General features: G+C 36.8%; 1 protein-coding gene across 4 annotated transcripts in view; it reads left to right on the forward strand.

Annotated features, from left to right (window-relative positions):
* Positions 1–22,503, forward strand: part of DNAI4 (dynein axonemal intermediate chain 4) — a 58,496-nt gene that overhangs the window by 15,885 nt on the left and 20,108 nt on the right. For all 4 annotated transcript variants that reach the window (XM_059689250.1, XM_059689251.1, XM_059689249.1 and 1 more), the window contains 4 exons: positions 4,517–4,656; positions 8,202–8,396; positions 10,455–10,649; positions 18,438–18,640. In XM_059689250.1, coding sequence (XP_059545233.1) covers positions 4,517–4,656; positions 8,202–8,396; positions 10,455–10,649; positions 18,438–18,640 — 733 coding nt within the window. The remainder of the gene's footprint in view (positions 1–4,516; positions 4,657–8,201; positions 8,397–10,454; positions 10,650–18,437; positions 18,641–22,503) is intronic.

Consider the following 22,503-nt stretch of genomic DNA (forward strand, 5'->3'; position numbering starts at 1 on the left):
ATAACCCAACAAATTGCAGACTTCAACTCCTCGCACCCATCAGAGACACACTCAAGAAGCAGACCCAGGAGAACCAAGATGGCGGCATAAGGTACAGACCTGTGTGTGCTGCCTCCCACAGCAACATCGAAACTACCAACTATAGGACAAAGAGCTGTCATTCAGAACCATGGGAAAGCTGGCCCAGTGGAAGCTCTACAACGGGAAGGAAAGAAAGAAGAGCATGGAGACTGAGTAGGATGTGCAGAGGCACCAAGTACAGAGCCCAACCCAGCAAACTGCAGATTTCAACTCCTCACATCCAAAAGAGACACACTCAAGAAGCAGAACCAGGTTCAGAGGAAGCCGGAGCCGGACCAGGCTGGGCCGGCGACATGGAACCGCTGTACCAGCAAACGCACAAGCAGGTCCACCAGTTCCAGTCTCACATGGGACGCTGGGAGACAGCAGACAAGCAGTCTGTGCACTTAGTAGAAAATGAAATCCAAGCAAGCATGCCGGATATTCAGCTACCAAGAACGCCTGGAGATATTTTCCAGCCAGGAGCAGCCCAACAAAGGACACAATGCCAAACTTCCTGTTGTCCCGGTGAGGCCAGGACGCACTGGTGAGGCCGGGACGGCCCCGGTGAAGTCGGAATACCCCTGGAGAGGTCGAGAGGGCCCCGGTGAGGTCAGCACTGCCCCAGTGAGGTCGGGATGGCCCTGGTGAGGTCGGAATGGCCCCAATGAGGTTAAAATGGCCCCAGTGAGGTCGGGACGCCCTGGTGAGGTCAGACGGCCCAGTGAGGTCGAGATGGCCCCAGTGAGGTTGGGACGGCCCCGTTGAGGCTGAAACTGCCCCGGTGAGGTTGAAACGGCCCTGGTGAGGTCGGGACAATCCCACCAAGGTCGGGACAGCCCTGGTGAGGTCGGGACGGCCCCGGTGAAGTCGGAACACCCCTGGAGAGGTCGAGAGGGCCCCGGTGAGGTTGACACTGCCCCAGTGAGGTCGGGACAGCCCTGGTGAGGTTGAAATGGCCCCAGTGAGGTTGAGACAGCCCCGGTGAGGTCGGGACAGCTCCGGTGAGGTCAGGACGGCCCCGGTGAGGTTGGGACAACCCTGGTGAGGTCGGGATGGGGCCCCGGTGAGATTGGGACAGCCCTGATGAGGTTGAAACTGCCCCGGTGAGGTTGGGACGGCCCCGGTGAGGTTGAAACGGCCCCGGTGAGGTAGGGACAGCCACGGTGAGGTCAGGACAGCCCTGGTGAGGTCGGGACAACCCCGGTGAGGTCAAAATGGCCCCAGTGAGGTCGGGACGGCCCCGGTGAGGTTGAAATGGATAATAAAGACCAATATAAACTGATGAACAAAAATAGATGCAGAGGCAGAGCTGCATTGAACAGACTGTCAAACTACAGTGGGAAGCCTGGGAAGGGTTTGCGGGGGGGGCGTTAAGAGACCAACTGAAGGACTTATGTGCATGCATATAAGAATAACGAATGGACACAAAACACTGGGGCGTAGGGGAGGCCGGGGGAAAGTCAAGGGGGGGGGGAAAGGAGACATATGTAATACTCTTTGTAATACTTTAAGAAATAAAAATTATTTTAAAAAAGATAAAAATAGAAAGGACTATATTCAAAACTTAAGGGAATATCTGTTACTATATTAGAGTAGATTTTCCATTTCTCTTTATTAATGACTATAAATACACTGAGTGGCCAGATTATTATGACTGGCCAGATTGTTATGACCACCCCATCAGTACTTCATTGACACTTCCAAAAATACTGAATATTGAAAACTTCCTAAGCAAAATACTCTCAAGGTTTTATTATTATTATTATTTGCATAACTAATTCACTTCATTGTACTGATGGGGTGGTCATAATAATCTGGCTGGTCATAATAATCTGGCCACTCAGTGTAGATTACTAGTTTTTGCCTCATGTATGTTGAACCTCTGTTGTTAGGTGCATACACATTCAGGATTGTTGCCTTTGAGGAATTAACCCCTTTATCACTATGTAATAACCAATCTTTATCTCTGACAAATTTCCTTGCTCTAAAGTCTTCTCTGTTTGAAATTGACATAGTTACTACAAATAACTTATTAATGTAGTTATTCAGATTATTTAGCTTCAAATATAATTTGAATATGATGCAGACTACTAAAAAAATTCACTAAATTTATTTTGGGAATATTATTCTTACTCAAATATGAAATATTGTAGTGTTGTTTGCATTATAAAATATAGTACAATTAAATCTTGAATAATATACTTTTAAAATTTCATATGACTTATGCAAAAGCTACCAGGACTGAAAAAAAAGAAAGAGAAAAATAACAAAGGGATAGATAAGTGATTTGAAATCAAAGAGTGAGAGATACTAGAAGCAAATGTTATATTAACTCATAGATCTAGACTCCACCAGTAAGTCTTGGGTCCCCAACAAATTGAAAAAGCTAAAAGAGAGATTTTTTTTTTATTAAGCTCAGACCCTTTAAAGGATCTTAATTATCTCCAGTGTTCTCAGGTCAGCAGGGTCTCCTAGCCACTATGATAAGCAAGTACAAGTCTTCTCTGAAGGAAAATATACCCATTTAGGCTCTTAAGATTTCTCAGATAAGGTTTGGTAAAAGCACAGTAAAGTCACAAAGATTACTAGTTGCTTTTTTAAAGCCATTATGAATGAGAGTTAAACTAAATAAGGAACCCTAGATCTAGACCCTAACCACTAATATATTCTATATTACCAGATAGAATATAAAATATCTGTGAAATATTTAAATAATAGATAGAGTTAAAACATCATTAACATTAAGACACTATCAAAATGATTATATTCGGAAAAACATCTAAAAAGTACTTTAAAGTATGTTTACATAATTGTTGAAATTAAAAAGCAAACACTGACTTAATTCTTATAATTAAAATACACATTAAATTTAAATAGGCCATAATAGAATATAGATTTAATAAATTGGATATGAATACCATACAAACAAAGATCTGGATAAATTATACAAATTAAAGTTTGTATAATATACAAAATAATGGGATATTAAGTATGACAAATTTAAAAAGATATTGACAATAGAATAAAGGCCTAATGTACAGTTAGTCAGTTCTAAAAGGGTAGAATAAAAAGAATGGAGGAGAATTACTATGCAAAGAGAGTGGGTAAAGACTTACTGTTTAAAGACACCATTCTACTGAAAAAGGAATGCATTTTTAAAAAATCTAAAAAAAAAAAAAGGTACTGAGTGCATTGTACTGGTGTTGTATTGAATATATAAAAATAACAACAAATAGTGAAAGATTTTAAAACAGAAGAAAAAAGAAATAGCATATCATCTACAGAGAAACAAACTGACAGCATTATTTGGAATAAAGAAGGTTACTTCATAATGACAGGAAGGTATAATAATTCTAAACTTGAATTTTCATAATAAAATAATCTCCAAAATATATGAAGCAAAAATTGGAAATTTGAAAAGTATCCTATTAAATTAAAATATTTAAACATACCTCTATTAATTATTGATAGGTCAACCAGATAAAAATTAGTATAGACGCAGAAAATTTGAACCAAAAATGTAATCTAATGGTTATACATAGAACTCTATATTCCACAATTGGAGAACACACACTCTTTTCAGGCACACATGGAACATTGATAAAAACCATCCATGCACAAGGCCATGAAACAGTTTCAAAAATTTCAAAGAAGTGGTATCATGCAAAATAAATTATCTAACCTTAGTGGAATGAAGATAAAAATTAGTAACAGCCCTATCTGGTTTGGCTCAGTGGATAGAGTGTCGGCCCGAGGACTGAAGGGTCCCAGGTTTGATTCCAGCCAAGGGAACATACCTGGGTTACAGATTCCATCGCCAGCCCTGGTCAGGCACATGTTAGAGGCAACTAGTAGATGTGTCTCTCTCACATTGGCGTTTCTCTCTCTCAGTCTCTCCCCATCCCTTCCACTCTCTCTAAAAATCAATGGAAAGGTATCCTTGGGTGAGGATTAACAACAACAAAATTAATAACATAAATCTCAACTAAAACATAGACACACGTTCACATATACATTTGGAAGTTAACAAGTACATTTCCTAAATTCTTCCTGAATCTAAGGAAAAGTCATACTGGAAATTTAGGGAATACTCAGAACTAAATAATTATGAAAGTAATACTTACAGGATGTTACAAAAGTAAGTAGTACATTGAGGGAAATTTATATCTTTAAGTGTTTATGTCAAAGTTTATCAAATCTATGTGGAGATAGTCTTAACATATTTTGGGTGGGCAATGAAAGAAGTAGTGATGTTGGGAGGTACAGAATAAAAAACTTCTTTTTGGTAGTTTAATAAAAGGCAATCTCTTCCTCAGGAGATTTTTGATCTCTCACTTTTTGGTGCGATCCACATTAAGAAGGTAATTTTAAGAAAATGCATAATATAAAAAGATGATATGTGTAGTAATATTAATTTGTTATTAATGAGTTAAACGTACTTTATTTTTTATAGCCAGAGAAATAAGAATTATGAGAACCTTTGTAAAAATAGATTAGGCAATGACTTATATGTTGAAAGAATGATGCAGACTATTAATGGAGCACCAAAGAATAAAGATGTTCAATGTGACAGAATTATAAAGGAAAACAAAGGTAATTTATGTTTTATTCTGCTTGATAAACTATCATGTTTTCATATACATTCTATGACTCTATCAATTAACAAGTAAATGTTAAAGTATATAAAGCAAAAACTGGGAATAATTTGGCCAAATCACAACAGTAACTGAGTACCGTAATATACAGCTTTCGGAATTTGACAACTAAGTTAACAAGTAATAAACATAGATATAGAAGATTTAAATAACATAATTATCATTTTTCATTTTTACACAAACTGTATCATAGAACTTTGTACTCTTCAAGTGTTTGTAAAATGTTATAGAAACTAATTGTTTATGACAAAGAATATCATGTATAACTAATAACATTTTATATGAACCAGATACTATTCTAGGCCTTTTACACTATTTTAGGCCTTTAACCGGTTTAATTCTCACAACAACCTCAGGAAGTAGGTACTATTATTATTCCCCTGTTTATAGAGGAAGAAACAAGCAAAGAGAAGTTAACTAACTTGACCAAGGCCACGCAGCTAGTACTGCAGACAAATGATACCCCTCAACAGTCTAGTTCTAGAGCCTGTTCTCTTAACTACTATCTTTTAATGTCTTTAAATTAACAACCCTGAGAACACTGCATAGTCCTAAATCTGTGAAGTGTTGCCAAAAGGGTAATTAGAAGAAAGGTTATAATCGTAATGACCTTTGTAATTCAGCAAAACTATAAACTAGGTAGCTAGAAGGAAATAAGCAATGCTAGGAGAATGTCCAAGGGACTTCTAAGCACCTGGGGATGTTCAATTTTGTATGGCTGGTAAGTACCTGGTATTATTAATTTTTTCTTGACACTACACATATATGTGTTATACATTCTTCGGTGAATGGTATATATTTTACAATGAAAATTTTATTAAAATAATAAAAGACAATTTATATTAAAGAATTTAGATACAAACCGAGTAAATATTAAGGTTTTATAGATGTCTTCCTTCCCTGATTTTGTATGAAATTGAAAGAGATTTAGGAGTCAGAGAGATGGAAATCAAAATATTACCTTTATTATTGATAAAGTTAATTGAAAAATGTAGCCTTCAATCTGCAGCTAAGTGGGCTTGCTATTTCTTACCTCCAGAATAGAACTTAGCAATAGTGATTGGCACAACTAGCCAACTACAGACCTCCTGTGTAGAGGTGAGAACAGACCAGAATGAATGCTTTCTGTAAATGAGCAGGCCTAACAAGAGAATTCAGAAGTGACTGAACTGAAATTCCTTCTAAACTCTCCTACAGGATTAGTCATTTCTCTTTCCCTGGCAATGCATCAGTGAAGGACAAAGGTCAGAAGTGTTAATTTAGTGAAGTTTCTTCTGTAAAGATTCACAAAAAGTGAGGATTTTTTTCCCACTTAACAGTTATGTATGTAGTAATCTATAATAATACAAGTGTAATATGTTAATTAGACCAGACATCCTTCCAGACAACCTTCTGGACAGAGCCGTGGCGACGGGGGCCAAGCCCCTTGCACGAATTTCGTGCATTGGGCCTCTAGTTTATAATAAAAGTGGCATTACAAATAAGTAGCTAATAGAATAAGTGTATTAGTGTTTCTGGCTAACTTTTGAAAATACAGTTAAATTTCATAACTTTGTAGATTTCATAAAGCCACTTTGTTTTCTATATATGATACTACAATAAAAAATTTTTAATAAAAGTATGTGTGATATGAACTCACTTTATTAAAATATACACATATTTGTTTACATACAAATACATTTATATGTGAATCTAGAAGGACATACACTGGAATGTTAGCAGTTATTATCACTGGGTGATGGACATGCAAGTCATATTTACCTTTTTTTCCCCCCAAGTGACCATGTCTTCTTACTCAGCTAAAAAGTAATTATTCTATAAATGTTATAGAGCCAGTTGCTACTCTTTTGTAGTTTGAATTAAACTAGTAGAAAGAAACTGTTATTAAATGTATAAAAACTATTTAGGCATATCTGAGATTCAAAAATGCTCAGAACATAGGTATAGGTGGGAATACTTTTTCTAATGCCAGTTAACATAGCTTTCTTTAATAATATACAACAACATACAATTGAAAGGTTATAATTTATTATTCCATCTTGTCCATGATTTTATGGATGTGGTTTGAAATTTTCTATTTCTTAAATTTATTCAAATGAACAAGTATAATGATGGTATCCAAAGTAAAATTACCAATGTTATCTTCAAAGAAGAAACAATTGTAAATCACTCTAACATTTTACATTGCTCATTTATAACATGCACACTCATTTATATAGGAATTATTTTATTAGTGGCCATATAACATGTAATTCAACTTAAACTATCAGATAAAGGGGGGGAGGTTAGGTAATTTAATATTCAAAGATGATTTCTTTCTATGATCTTTTATTTCATGAACATGGAAATTATTCCGCTTTCAATTCAGCAAAATAGACTAGGTATTTATTCTGTATATGATTTTGCTAATACTATTAAAATAAATTCAATAAGATAGAAATGTTATGAAATGTGAGTTAACATTCCTACTAATTGAAAACCTTGTTAAACCCCAGAGAGCCTTCATTTTTCATTATGAAAAAAGCTTCTAACAATGAAGTAGTTGCACTTATTAGGTCCAGATCCTGTTTTTATTTTCAGGGGGGAAATTCTTTATTAAATCCCTGTACTTTAAATGAAAGTTTAGCATGTAGGAATATATTATTATGTGGTCACTGGTGAAATAATTGCTATATAAGCCTTTCATTTTTATATCAGCAACTAAGGGTTGGGAGCTTTTTTTTGTAGACAGTGTTATATTTGCTCATTTGAGTAACTATAGATAAACAAAAAATTAAAAGAGAAATTCAAAACCTTACTACTCTACCAGCTCTGTGAGAACAGGGCCTGTCATTTTCTCAATATGTATGATCTTTTCAAATAAGTATATAAAAAATTTTTCTTGATAAAATGGAATTAGATGATTATAAATACAAAGTTCTGAGGAATATAACATGTTCTTACGTGTTAACCTTAGTAAAGGAATAGTAAATCTTGTTATAACATGACTAGAGGCCCGATGCACGAAATTCGTGCAAGGGGCTCGGCCCTTGCAGCCCTGCTTGCCCTCTCCTGCCCTTGCAGCCCCAGCTTCGTCTGAAAGGTCGTCCTGAAGGATGTCTGGAAGGTCGTTTGGCTGTCCAGTCTAAGTATCATATTACGCTTTTATTATTATAAATTGTTTGGGCTCATGTCAACTGAGAGACTGTTGATCTTCTACTGTGCCAGTTTGGGATGAAGAGAAGGGAGGTGTGGGGATCAGAAAGGATGGTAAGGCTAATTTGGAGCTACCACTAAAGTATAGGTGCTAAGAGTGTGATGCCTAAGGATCTAAGGTGTCTTCATGATCTATTTTTTTTTTATCCACTTCCTGCCATTGTGGTTAAATGTTTTTCCCCCCCTAGACAGTAGATATCTTAGATTTTACTATGACTAGTTATGTGTAAACTAAAATATTAGAATTTTGGTTTATAGTAATTTTTACCTTGCTGTCTCTTTATTTAGGCATAATGTCTACTGCTTGGGATTTATATGATTCTTATAATACTCTGGAGCTTGCATCTTTACCAATAAAACAATCTACAGTTGACTCAAGCTGTAGAGGAAGTGTAAAACGATCTATAATTGAGTCGAGCAGTAAAGTCAGTGTACTTTCTAAAGATCAGGATCGAAGAGGGCCAGGAAGTACTATAGAAAAAAGTAAGATTTCAGTTTTTTGAGTGAGGTTTTTCACATGACATTTTTAATAAATTCTTTTTCTTAGCAGTTATAATATTTTCTTTCTGTATGGAACATGAAAAGTATTTTTGTGTCTATGCTCATGAGGGATATTGGTCTGTATCTTCTTTTGTACTTTCTTTGTCTTGTTTTTGAATCCTAATGTCATAAGTTGCATTATAAATTTTCCTTTCCCTCCTATTTTCTGGAAGAGGTTGTGTAGAATTGGTGTTAAGTCTTTAAATGTCTGGTGGAATTCTCCAGTAAAACCATCTGTGGCTAGAGATTTTTTGGGGGAGGCAAAGTGGGGGGGAGATGGAATTTACAATTCAATTTCATTAAATTTGCTGGCTTCTTCAGCTTTATGTTTGGAATATATGTGGCAATAAGAAAACCCAGAGAATTCACAATGGTGTCATTCCTTGGATTCTGAGGACTCTATCTAGGTGCTCTACCTTCCTCTTCCAAAGACTTTTAAAGCCTTCTCATGTTATATATATACTAGAGGCCCAGTGCATGAATTTGTGCATGGGTGGGGTCCCTCTGGATGGCCTGCAGGGATAGGGCCGAAACCCACAATCCAACGCCACCTGTAGTTCGTACCTGCCACTCCTGCTCATCCCAGCCCCACTGTGCCTGCGGCAGGCTCACGCCCAATCAGTCCTGATCCGGAGAGGCTCGCACTGCCACAGCAGCGCTCGCCAGCCATGAGCATAGCGTCTGGCACCCTCCCAAGGAGAGTGGCCTGCAGGATCAGGCTAAAATTGGCTCTCCAACATCCCCTGAGGGGTCCTGGATTTCGAGAGGGCACAGGCCAGGCTGAGGAACCCCACCGGAGCACAATTGGGCTGAGAAGGGATCGCGGAAGGGCTCCAGGGCATATCCGGCCCATCTCGCCCAGTCCCAATCAGCTGGACCCCAGCAGCAAGCTCACCTACCCATTGGAGCATCTGCCCCTGGTGGTCAGTGCACATCATAGTGAGCAGTTGAGCAGCCTTAGCATATCATTAGCATATTACACTTTGATTGGTTGTTCAGTTGTTTTGCCATTTGGTCTATTTGCATATTATCCTTTTATTATATAGGATATTCCAGGATTTTTAATTGCATTTAGCGGGAGGAACAGGCAAAAATATCTGGGCCATCTTTATTGAAGCAGGATTTCCCTTTATTTGTTTTTTAAAATAAAAGTCTGCTAAATAGTGTGCTAGGCAGACTAATACTTCCCCCTAAATGTATACATCCCAATACCTGGAACGTGTAAATACCTTACCTTACATGGCAGAAAAGACTTTCCAGATCTGATTAAATAAAGGTCTTCAAAGGAGAAGATGATCTTGCATTATCCGAGTGGGCTCCATCTAGTCCCATGTATGTTAAAGTGGAGGACCTTTCCTAGCTGTGGTCAGAGAGAGATGCAATGACAGAAGGTCAGAGAGATGTAATATTGCTGACTTTGAAGATGGGGGAAGGGTGTGGGTGGGTCCAAAGCTGGAAAAGACAAAGAAACAAATTCTCCTCTAGACTCTTCAGAAAGAGACAAAACCCTATTCACTTATTGGTTTTAGCTCAGTGAGAGCTGCATCCAAACCGCTAACCTACAGCACTCTAAGTTTGCATGTTTTTAATCCACTAAGTTTTTGATAATTTACTATAACATCAGTAAAAAATTAACACAGCAGTAGTATAATATTCCTATAAAGCAACAATCAGATTGGACCTTTATCTGAAAACTGATTATCTTGTTTTAATTGGAATAAAAATGTATAGACATGAATGAAAATTACCTCATGAGGTTATCATTGCTTATCTTTTGAAAGCTAGTATACTTTTGAGTGATTGAGAATTCCAAAATGAGATAAAAATGTATATCTTGCATGTGCTTGGTACATAAAAGTTATTCAATAAATGTCTCCTGAAGTTGTTGAATTCTGGAAGAAAACAAATAGTAATGACAAAATGTCATTTTTTAATATTTAGGATGAATCATCTAATATTATTTGGATTATTTTATCATTACATTATGTTTGCATTTTACAGATAGTGACGCTAGTTCTATAATGGAAATAGAAAATGCAATTCTGGCTAAAATGCATGATGAAGAAGAAGACCACTCAGAAGCAATATTCAAATCCGAAAAGTTTCACCAGGATTTATTTTTTATGGAACGAGTTCTAATGGAGAATGTATTTCAGCCCAAACTTGCAGCTTATCGTCAGCTTCCTATTTTAAAAGGTATTTTATTTTATTTTATTTATTTATTTATTTTTTAAAAAATATATTTTATTGATTTTTTACAGAGAGGAAGGGAGAGAGATAGAGAGTTAGAAACATCGATGAGAGAGAAACATCGATCAGCTGCCTCCTGCACATCCCTCACTGGGGAAGTGCCCGCAACCCAGGTATATGCCCTTGACCGGAATCAAACCCGGGACCTTTCAGTCCGCAGGCCGACGCTCTATCCACTGAGCCAAACCGGTTTCGGCTTTAAAAGGTATTTTAAAAATAAAATTTAAACAAACTCAACTATTTTTAAAAATTAAATGGTGTTATTACTTTAATATCAACTGGGTTATCACTTATCAGAAGATGTGTTTATATAGCTTTCAGCAGTAAACATGCAAGTAACAGTACTCAGACTAAAGGGCCCACAGCAAGTCGGAGTTCCTTAGATTTAAAAACTCGTAAGCATTTGTGGCTCCCTTTGCCCTGCATTAGATATTCTCTCATATTCAAATTTCTTTTTCCATTGCCTTTTATGCCTCCCAGGTTCTGGCTTTTATGAACTCTTCCTAATTTTATTGCAGGGTCATCCTTCCTATTCTCATTGCTACAAATTCCATCTCACATGTTCTCAAATATTTGGAAGGATTTTAGAGAATATCTAATTCAACCTTTCAATACTTGAATGAACAAAATAAAGGCTATCGGAACTTTATAAGGTTACATAGCCTATGACAAAGCTAGGCCTTCAACCAAGATCTTTTGATTCCATTCCAGTTGTTTTTTCTTTCTACCATTCTGACATGCTGATGTATCATAAACACAGGTTTGAACGTGGCATTTAACTGCTAAAAAACTGCAGAACCTTCCCATGGTCTAGCATAAATTACAAACTTCATATGTATCATACAAAGATACTTGCAATATGGCCACAGACTATTTCATCTCATGGTATGACTTTGGAGACCTTAAACGTTAGCCATTTTATACTTCCCTGACAATTTGCAAACAAAACCTGAACATTCCTGCCTTACCTTTAGTTGTACTATGTTTGTCAGTCCACCCTTGTATCCATCACATCTTTGCCTATTGTATTCCCATCTTTCATGAATGCATTAGAGCTAACTGCTTCATGAAATCTTTCTTGCTTTTTCAAGTCAAAATCAAATTTCTATATGCCTACATCAAAAAGTCAGGTTACAAAATAGCATGTGTGAGAAATGGTTGTAAACCTTTTGCTTACATATATCCAAGAATATTAAAAAACTATGTCCTTTCTCTCATATCAGGTTGATACTTAACATTTTCATAACATACATAAACTTTTAATCCTATATTTAAAGAGTTATAAGGTTGAAATTTACTTTATACTGTGCATTTTGACATTTTAAAAACAAAACTGTTGATAGATCACTTCTTTAAATACACCTAAGAAATAAAAATACCATAGAAAAATCTTTAATTAGGTAAGATTTACACACAATGAAATACACATATTTTAACTGTGTAGTTTGATACATTTTGAAAATATATAAGCCTGTGTAACTAATACCCTAGTAGAATAGAGAATATATCCATCAATCCCCAAAATTCCATTTGACCCAGTGATCCCACTTCTGGGAATATACCCCAAGAAACCAGAAATACCAATCAGAAAGGATATATGCACCCCTATGTTCATAGCAGCACAATTTACCATAGCTAAGATTTGGAAACAGCTTAAGTGCCCATCAGCAAATGAGTGGATTAGAAAACTGTGGTACATCTATACAATGGAATACTATGCTGTGGTAAAAAAGAAGGAATTCTTACCATTTGCAACAGTGGACCTGGAGAGCATTATGCTAAGCGAAATAAGCCAGTCAGAGAAAGATAAATATCACATGATCTCACTCATTTGTGGAATATAATGAACAATATAAACTGATAAATAAAAACAGCTCTAGAGACAGAGAAGCATCCAACAGACCATCAAACCTCAGAGGGAAGGTAGGGGAGGGTGGGGGTAAGGGACAGTGATAAACCAAAGGACTTGTATGCATGCATATAGGCCTAACCAATGGACACAGACACCAGGGGGGTGAGGGCATGAGTGGGGGACAGTGGGGGGGGCAATGGGACAATAAGGACACATATGTAATACCTTAATCAATAAAGAAATAAAAAGTTCCCTTGTGTGGTTTACCAGTTACAGTTTACTCCCTCTCCCCCATAGAAAGCATTTACCTGATTTCTCTCACTATTGATTAGCTGTTTTGGTATATCATATAAGGGGGTTTCTATAGTAAGTATTCTTTGGTGTCGGGCTTTTTTCATTCAACATAATGTTTTTGACATTCATCTAGGTTGATGTGTATATAAGTAGTTTATTTTTTTCCCAAGTACTGTTCCATTTTATGAAAACACCATCATGATGTGTATATTCATTCATCTGTTGACGGGTACCTAGACTGTTTCCAGTTTTGAACTCTTATGGGTAAAGCTGCTGTGATCATTGTTGTGTGTATTTTTGTGGACATGTTTTCATTTCTCTTGGGTAATTACCTAGAGATGAAATTGTGGGATCATTGGGTAGAATTATGTTTAATTTTTTTTAGAAACTGAAAAATACCTTCCCACAGTACTTGTACCATCTTACAACCCACAAGCAATATAAGAGTACCAGTTGCATTATATTCTTGATAACACCTGATGTTGGCAATCTTTTTAATGCCCTAAAGATAGTCATATTAAGTACTTTTCTTGTGCTTTTTTTTTGGTCATTTGTAGATCTTATTTTGTGTTATGTTTGATCAAGTCCTTTGCCTACTTTAAAAATTTTTATTAATATATTTTTACTTTCAATTTTATTCTGTGCCTACTTTAATATATATATATATATATATATATATATATATATATATATATATATATATATATATATATATATATATATACACACACACACACACACACACATATAATTTATTTCAGAGATGAAGGGAGAGAGAAAGAGATAAAAACATCAATGATGAGAGAGAATCATTGACCAGTTGCCTCCTGCACGCCCCATACTGGGGATTGAGCCCACAACCCAGGCATGTGCCCTGACCTGGAATCTAACTGTGACCGCCTGGTTCATAGGTCAATGCTTAACCACTGAGCAACACCAGCTGAGCATATTTTCTGCCCACTTTAAAATTGAGGTTTTATTTTAAAATCAAGTTGTCAGAACGTATTTTTCTATGTTTTGGATCCAAGCTCTTCCCCCCACCCCCCCCCACCCCCCTTTAAGAGAGAAAGGAAGGGAGAGGAGTGGGAGAGAGAGACACACACATTGATGTGAGAGTGAAACATTGATCTGTTGCCTCCTGCACACATCAAACCTGCAGTCTGGGTATGTGCCCTGACTGGGAATCAAATCTGCCACTTATTGGTGAACAGGACAATGCTCCAACCAACTGAGCCACACTGGCCAGGCTGGATACAGACTCTTTGAAAGATACATGTATTGCAACTGTCTTCTCTAAGCCTATGGCTTGCCAATATATTTGTCTTTTGATGAATTTTTTTTATTTTGATGAGGTCTTCTCTTTCAGCTTTTTCTTTTGTAGTTAATGTTTTTCATGTCTTCTCCAAGAAATCTTTGCCTGTCCCATTTTGCAAATATCTTTAACTTGTTCCTGGACTTAGAGGGCGAGATTCAATATTTCACTGTTAAATTTGAATTAAAGTTGTTTGTAGATGCACTTTATTGATTTGAGGAAATTTCCTTCTCTTTCTAGTTTGCAAGACATTTTTAAAGATAAGTGGGTGTTGGATTTTGTCCAAATTTTTTTCTAATTAATTAAAATGGTTATATAAATTTCCTACTTTAATTTGTCAATGTAGCCAGTTACATTGCTTGATTTCAAATGCTAAAACAAATTGAATCCTTATGGTTAAGCCTCACTTGGTTATGTTGTATTATCCTTTTTATATGTTGTTATATTCAATTTTTAAATATTCTCTTAAGAATTTTGCACTGAGTTCATGTAGCATATTTCTTTTGCAATGTTTTCCTCCTATAAATCCCTTGACAGGTTTTTGTATCAGTGTTATGATAGACATATAAAATGAGTTTTGGAAGTCTTCTCTCATTCTCTATATTCCAAAAAAAATGTGTATTGCTTCTTCTTTAATTGCTTGATAAAATTTACCAGTGAACCCATCTGGAACGTAATTTTTTTTGACAGATATAGGGTTATTCAGATATTCTATTCCTATCTGTGTCAGTTTTGGTAAATTGTGTTTATGTGGTTGAAGTTATTTGCATAAAGCTATTAATAATATCCTCTCCTCAAATTCTTTCTAATATTTGTAGCTGTAGGCTTTATAGTGATATCATCTATTTAATTTTTTATATTCATTTGTGAATCTTCTTCTCCTTTTTTATTAGTCTAGTTGTCCAGTTTTTTAAGATAGAAAGTTTGTCATTGATTTCATACATTTTTTCTTATCTAAGACAGGCATTTTACATTATAAATTTACCTGTAAGTACTATATTAGCTATATCTCACAAATTTTGATATCTTGTGTTTCATTATTATTCAGTTAACTTTTTATTTCTTATGTGGGTTTTCTTGACCAATAGGTTAGTTTGAGGTGTGTCTTTTTATTTTTAAGTTTTTAGTAATTTTTAAACTACCCTTTCTTTTTTTAAAAATTCTCATTTGAGGATATTTTTCCATTGGTTTTTGAGAGCGTGAAAAAGAGAGGGAAAGACAGAAATATCGATGTGAGAGAAACACATTGATTGGTGCCTCTTGCATGAGTCCCAACCAGGGCCTGGGCCGGGAGGAGTCTGCAACCAAGGTACATGTCCTTGACTGGAATCAAACCTAGGACCCTTTGGTATGCAGGCTGATGCTCTATCCACTGAGCCAAACTGGCTAGAGCTAAACTATTTTTTCTTATTGAATTCTAATTTAACATTCTGTGGTGGTCAGGGAACATAGTCCATATGATTTCTATCCTTTGAAATTTATCGAAACTTGTTTTATGGCCCAGCATATGGTGACTGTTTTATACTCAAGAAAATTTTATATTCTGTTGTTATTTGGTATGGTATTTTTAAAATGTTAATTTTGTCAAATTGTTGATAGTATTTTCAATTTTTATCTTTATTGACTTTTAAAAAATATATTTTTTATTGTTGATAGTATTACAGATGTCTCCCATCCTCCCCTTTATTTATTGATGTTTTGTTGACCCTTCCTATCAATTAATGTGAGAGTAATATTTAAATTACTAGTTAGGATTATAAATTTGTTTATATTTCCCTTTAAGTTTATTAATTTTGCTCTACATATTTGAGAGCTTTGTTATCAGGTACATTCAATCTTAAAAGTATTCTGCCTTATGGATGCTACCCTTTTTACAAATCATTATTTATACTTTCATGATTAGGAAATGCCCATACTTATTCTGGTAATACTCTGTCTTGAAGCCTAATTTGTATAACATTAATATAGCCTCACTAACTTTCTTATCCTTATTATTTGCATTATCCTTATTCCTTTTACTTATAACATTTTTATTTTTATGTTTAACCTGTGTGTACTATAAACAATATATAGTTTGGTCTTTATTTTGTTACTCAGTCTAACATTCTGCCTTTGTGCATTTTTATCTGTGCCTCTTCAGCTAGACTGCTGTGTTTTGCTCCACTCACTTCCCAGCACGTGGTGAGGTAATGGTCCCAGGCTGAAAGTGTGCTTGACCCTGGTGTTCACAGCTGTGCAATGCCTATTGTTTAATGCCTGAAAACAGTTACCTCATATTTCAAGTACAGTTTTATATTCATTTATGGCAGGAGGGCAAGTTTAATACAGCCTGCCCATAACAACTGGAAGCTTATCACAGCCATGTGGAACCTATCATTGACCATTTTCAAAAGATGAAACAGTACTTTTACTTTTGGTTATGATGTAGATAATTATGAGACCACAGGGCATAGAGATGAATTGTAGCAAAGTATGTAGTTTTGCTACTTGATGACACACAGATATAGATAAGAGTTCAGAGAGTCTGAGATGACTGGAATTGGTGGGATAAAGAATCAGGAAGGAGGAAGCTATGAAGAGGAAAAAAATGCATAAATCTACCATAGAGTCTTTGCCTGAAACAAAAACTGTGCATGTTGGGGTAAAATTGAGGAAAGTAAAGAACAACCACCAGGAGCTATAAAATGAACAAGTGTCAGAGTTTGCTCTGGTCTGGGAGATATTTGAGTTCTGACTGGCCAGAGGTAGAGACCTTATTGCACACCTGGGGTGTTCAGTACATATGCAGAAGAGCTACACCTTAAAAGTAGGGTTAGACTAACCCTAAAGTCTAGTTTAGGACCACCATCCCCCAACAGACAACCCTTTACAAAAAGCTTTTAAAAAATCAAGCTAATAAAAAAGTAAGTTAACTGCTTTTCAAAAAAAATGGAACACTGTATAAAGGAAGAAAGCACAACCCAGACTTCCAATACGGTAACATTTACAATGTACAATATTCAGCAAAAATAAATAAATAAATAAGACTAGTTTCATGAAGAAGCAGTAACATATAAGCCACACTATAAGAAAACTCAGTCAACAAGAACATGAAAAAGTGGCCAAGATGATGGAAAAGCAGGCAAGGACTTTTAAATGGCTATTATACCCAGAATAGGCAATACAGTATTGAAGGAGAAAAACAAAGTCAGAAGACTGGCACTACTGGACTTCAAGACTTACTATATAGCTATAGTAGTTAAGACAGTGATTATTGGTGAAAGAATAGACACAAAGATCAATAGAACAGAATGGAGAGCCCAGAAATACATATACATGAATATAGTCAATTGATCTTTGATAAAGGAGGAAAGAATGCAATGAAAAAACGATAGTCTTTTCAACAAATAGTAGTGTAAAATTGGACATTTACATGCAAAATAAAGAATCTAGATACCCAAAAGTTAACTCAAAATGGATCATAGATCACAATGTAAAATGCAAAACCATGAAACTTGTACAAGACGACACAGGAGTATGACCTTGAGTATGATGAGGATTTTTTTTCCTTATTTAACACCAAGAAATAAGAAAAAAGTGGGTACTAATATCAACACAAAACACTGTAGGGTTAGTCTAACCCTTCTGTTAACAATAGATGTTTATAACAGTTTTATTGATACACTTTTACCCAGCCCTTCTTACAACCATAAAAGAGGCACAGGGCCTAATGGACCTCTTAGCATTTTGGAGGCAGTGTATTCCTCATTTGGATGTGCTCCTCTGGCTTATTTGTTGAGTTACCTGAAAAGCTGCTGGTTTTGAGGGGTGTCCAGAAGAATAGGAGATTTTGCAACAGGGCCAGGCAGAACTATTCAAGGTACCCTGTCATTTGGGGGTATCTTGATCCAGCAGATCCAATGGTGCTTGTAGTGTTGGTAGTAGATAGAGATGCTGTTTGGAGCTTTTGGCAGGATCCTATAGATTAGAAGACAATCATTTTTTAAAAAATATATACTTATTATTGATTTCAGAGAGGGAGAGGGAGAGAGAGAGAGAGAGAGAGAGGGAGAGAGAGAGAGAGAGAGAGAGAGAGAGAGAGAGAGAGAAGCATCAATGATGAGAGTGAATCATTGATAGGTTGCCTCCTGCATGCCCCACAATGGGGATTGAGCCGGAAACCCAGGCATATGCCCTAACCAGCAATAGAATCCATGACCTCCTGTTTCATAGGTAGACGCTCAACCACTAAGTTACACTGGCCAGGCAATAATCTTTTTATTTGATTTAATTTTAGAACCAAAACCTGAAGGGCCTAAAGACCTTTCAGAAGGTAAAAAACGTGAAGAGGTAGAAGAGAAGAAGGAAGAGGACGAAGACATAGAAATAGGTGAAGAACAATCAACAATACCAGCCAATTTGGAACGACTTTGGTCCTTTTCCTGTGACTTAACCAAAGGTCTTAATGTGAGCAGCCTTGCCTGGAATAAAACAAATCCAGTAAGTTATCTAATATTTTAACAATTCCATCTCTAGCATTTAAGGGAAATTGTCAAGTCCTAATGAATATTTTTTTAATTTAAGCAAGTATTTAAATAAACATAACCCCTAGTTTTAAAATGCCTCTAAAGAAAATTCATGATTCAAAATGAAAAACGCATATAATTATGAAAAATGTTTTCTCCTTTAATATAAATACATTATCATTTTTATCTTTATATATATCTATATTGATTGTTTGATTGATTTCAGAGAGGAAGGGAGAGAGAGATAGAAACATCAATGATGAGAGAGAATCATTGATTGGCTGCCTCCTGCACGCCCCCTACTGGGGATTGAGCCTGCAACCTGGGCATGTGTCCTTGATGGGAATCAAACCTGGAAACCATCAGTCCTCAGGCCGTCGCTCTATCTACTGAGCCAAACCAGTTAGGGCACCATTTTTATCTTAATAGATGTACTTGAAACACTCTCTGAATCCATATCAGATATTGAGAAATGAAGTAGAATATAGTATATATTCGATTTATTTCAACATTTACTAAACTCAGGTATCCAGATTTGTATTTGTATTTTACTTGTATTAATACAAAAACTCTGTGAGTTAGGCTTCATGATGTTGATGAGGAAATTGAAGCACAGAAAGGATAAACAACTTGCCCAAAGTTGTACAATATAAGTAAAACAGCTGGAGTTCAAACCCAAACATCTACCTCCAGGTTTCTTGCTTTTAAATACTAATTGCTAAAAATCATCCTGAGAAAGACCATTCATTCATTAAATGAATCATCAAATTGGGGGATGGCTCATTTACTTGTAAAAAAGAAATGATTATAGAGTAAGGATACTTATTTTCTCTTGGGGTTTATAAACTGCTTCTGAAGACATGATTCTCAACTAGTTATTCCAAAATGCTTTTATGTAATGGCAATAAACATTCAGTGTATTTTTAAAGTGATCAAAACTAATTTATTGGTTTAAGTTGTATTGTATTATGTATGGTTAAGAATTAGCCTTATTATTTTATTGCCACGTCTTTTAAGATGCTATGTGCAAATATGATAGTTGTTATGGTTATTAAAAAACAGAAGTTCTATAATCATTTTTGTTGAAGACTAAATAACACTGTAAAATGTATATATTTTTATTGATTTCAGAGAGGAAAGAAGAGGGAGAGAGAGATAGAAACATCAATAATGAGAGAGAATCATTGATCGGCTGCCTCCTGCACACCCACCACTGGGTATCGAGCCTGCAACTCGAGCATTTGCCCTGACCAGGAATGGAACCATGACCCACTGGTTCATAGTTCGACACTCAGCCACGGAGCCACACTGGCTGGGCTGTATAAGATCAACACTAATAAAAGAGAAAAATGGTAATTGGCGTACGACGATACCCTTTTCATTGGCTAATCAGGGCTATATGCAAATTAACTGCCAACTAAGATTGGCAGTTAACTGCCAACTAAGATTGGCAGTTAACTGCCAACAAGATGGCAGTTAATTTGCATATGTAGGCACAATGCAGGGAGGCAAAAGGGAAAGCAGGAAGCAGCCCCCTGCCACTGACAGTGATCGGAAACCCAGAGGGGAGCTAAGAGCTGGGGGGCAGGGCAAAGGCGGCCCTGGGGCCGCCTTTGCCCTGCCCCCCAGCCATGATCGGAGAATCAGGCGCCTTTTCCGCCCTGGCCAGTGATAGCAGGAAGTAGGGGTGGAGCCAGCGATGGGAGCTGGACACGGTCGAAGCTGGCAGTCCCAGGAGCTAGGGGCCCCTTGCCTGGGCCTAAAGCGAAGCCCACGATCGTGGGGCCGCTGCAGCTGCGGGTCCCCGCTGCCTGGGCCGGACGCCTCAGCCAGAGGCGTCAGGCCTGGGCAAGGGGCCGATCCTGCGATTGGAGGGTGATGGGGGTCAACGCCTGAGGGCTCCCAGTATGTGAGAGGGGGCAGGCTGGGCTGAGGGACACTCCCCCCCCCACACACACACCCAGTGCACGAATTTCATGCACCGGGCCCCTAGTTTTTAATAAAATAAAATCCTTTTAATTTGGATTTGTCATTGTAACACTATACTTGAGAACATCTCATAGATAAGTGAGATTCAGTAAATCAATAATAACTGTAATAAACACATATGAATTCTATTTAGAAACTGAATACACTAACATTTTATTTTATTGAATTTATTGTGGTGACAATGATTTATAAAATTATATAGACTTCAAGTGTATAATTCTATACTACATTATTCTGTATATTGTATTGTTTGTTCACCACCCCAAATCAAGTCTCTTTATCACCATTTTCCCCTCTTTACCTTTTCTACCTCCCTCCACCCCCCATTTTCTCATATTGTTTTTTCTTAACCTCTTCACCTTTTTCATCCAGGCCTCTCCCACTGCCCCCCACAACCTCCATCCCCTCTGACAGCATTCAGTCTGTTCTTCGTATCTATGAATCTGTTTCTGTTTTTTTTTGTTTTATGTATTTTGATCATTAGATTTCACATATAAGTAAAATCCTATGGTACTTGTCTTTTCCTGACTGGCTTATTTCACTTGGCATTATACTCGCCAGGTCCATCCATGCTGTTGCAAAGGATAAGCCTTTCTTCTTTTTTATGGCCAACTTGTACTCCATTGTGTAAATATACCACAGCTTTTTAATACACTCATCTACTGATGGACACGTGGGCTGCTTCCAAATCTTGGCTTTTGTAAATAATACTGCAATGAACATAAAGGTGCATATATTCTTTCAAATCAGTGTTTCAAGTTTATTTGGACACATTCCCAGGAGTGGAATTGCAGGGTCATATGGCAGTCTGATTTTTACTTTTTTGAGGAAACTTCAGACTGCTTTCCATAGTGGCTGCACCAATCTGCATTCCCACCATCAGTGTGCAAAGGTTTCCTTTTCTCCACATCCTCACCAGCAATTGTTTGCTGATTTATTGATGACAGCCATTCTGACAGGTTTAAGGTGATTTCTCATTGTGGTTATAATCTGCAATTATATCTCTGATGATTATATTGATGCTGAGCATCTTTTCATATGTCCATTGATCATCTGTATGTCCTCTTTGGAGAAGTGCATATTAAGCTCATTTGCCCATTTTTTAATTTGATTGTCTGTATTTTTGGTGTTGAGTTTTAGAAGTTGTTTACAAATTTTGAATATTAATCCTTTATCAGATGTATCATTGGTGAATATGTTCTCCCATTCAGTGGGTTGTCTTCATTTTGCAAGAGTGAAACATCGATTGGCTGCCTCTTGTGCGCCCCCTACTGGGGATCAAACCTGCAACCTGGGCATGTGCCCTGACCAGAAATCAACTGGCAACCCTTTGGTGCATGGGATGTACCCAACCAACTTAGCCACACTGGCCAGGGCAATCATTAACTTTTGTCTATTTATACTTACATAAGCATGTCTTGAAATGACCTGCTTTACTCATCAACTCAGGCTGCCATCATAAAATACCATAGGCTGGGTGGCGCAAATAATAGAAATTTGTTTTCCCACAGTTCTGGATGTTAGAAAGTCCAGAATCAAGGTGCCAGCTGATTTGTTCCTGGGAAGCCTCTCTTCCTGACTTGCAGATGTCTGTGTCCTCATATGGTAGAGAGGACTCTGCTGTGTCTTTCTCTTTATAAAGGCCATTGATTTTACAAGATTAGGACCCCACCCTTATGACCTCATGTTACCATAATTGCCTCCTAAAAGCCCTGTCCTTAAATATAATCACATTGGGGATTATACGTTTTACATATGAATTTTGAGGGAGGAGACACATCATTTTATGATACCTGTCTTTACCTTAAATATCTTTATTTTAAACTTAGAATGATTTGGTCATTCTAA

Source organism: Myotis daubentonii, chromosome 3 (genome assembly GCF_963259705.1).
Source record: "Myotis daubentonii chromosome 3, mMyoDau2.1, whole genome shotgun sequence".
Taxonomy (NCBI): Eukaryota; Metazoa; Chordata; class Mammalia; order Chiroptera; family Vespertilionidae; genus Myotis; species Myotis daubentonii.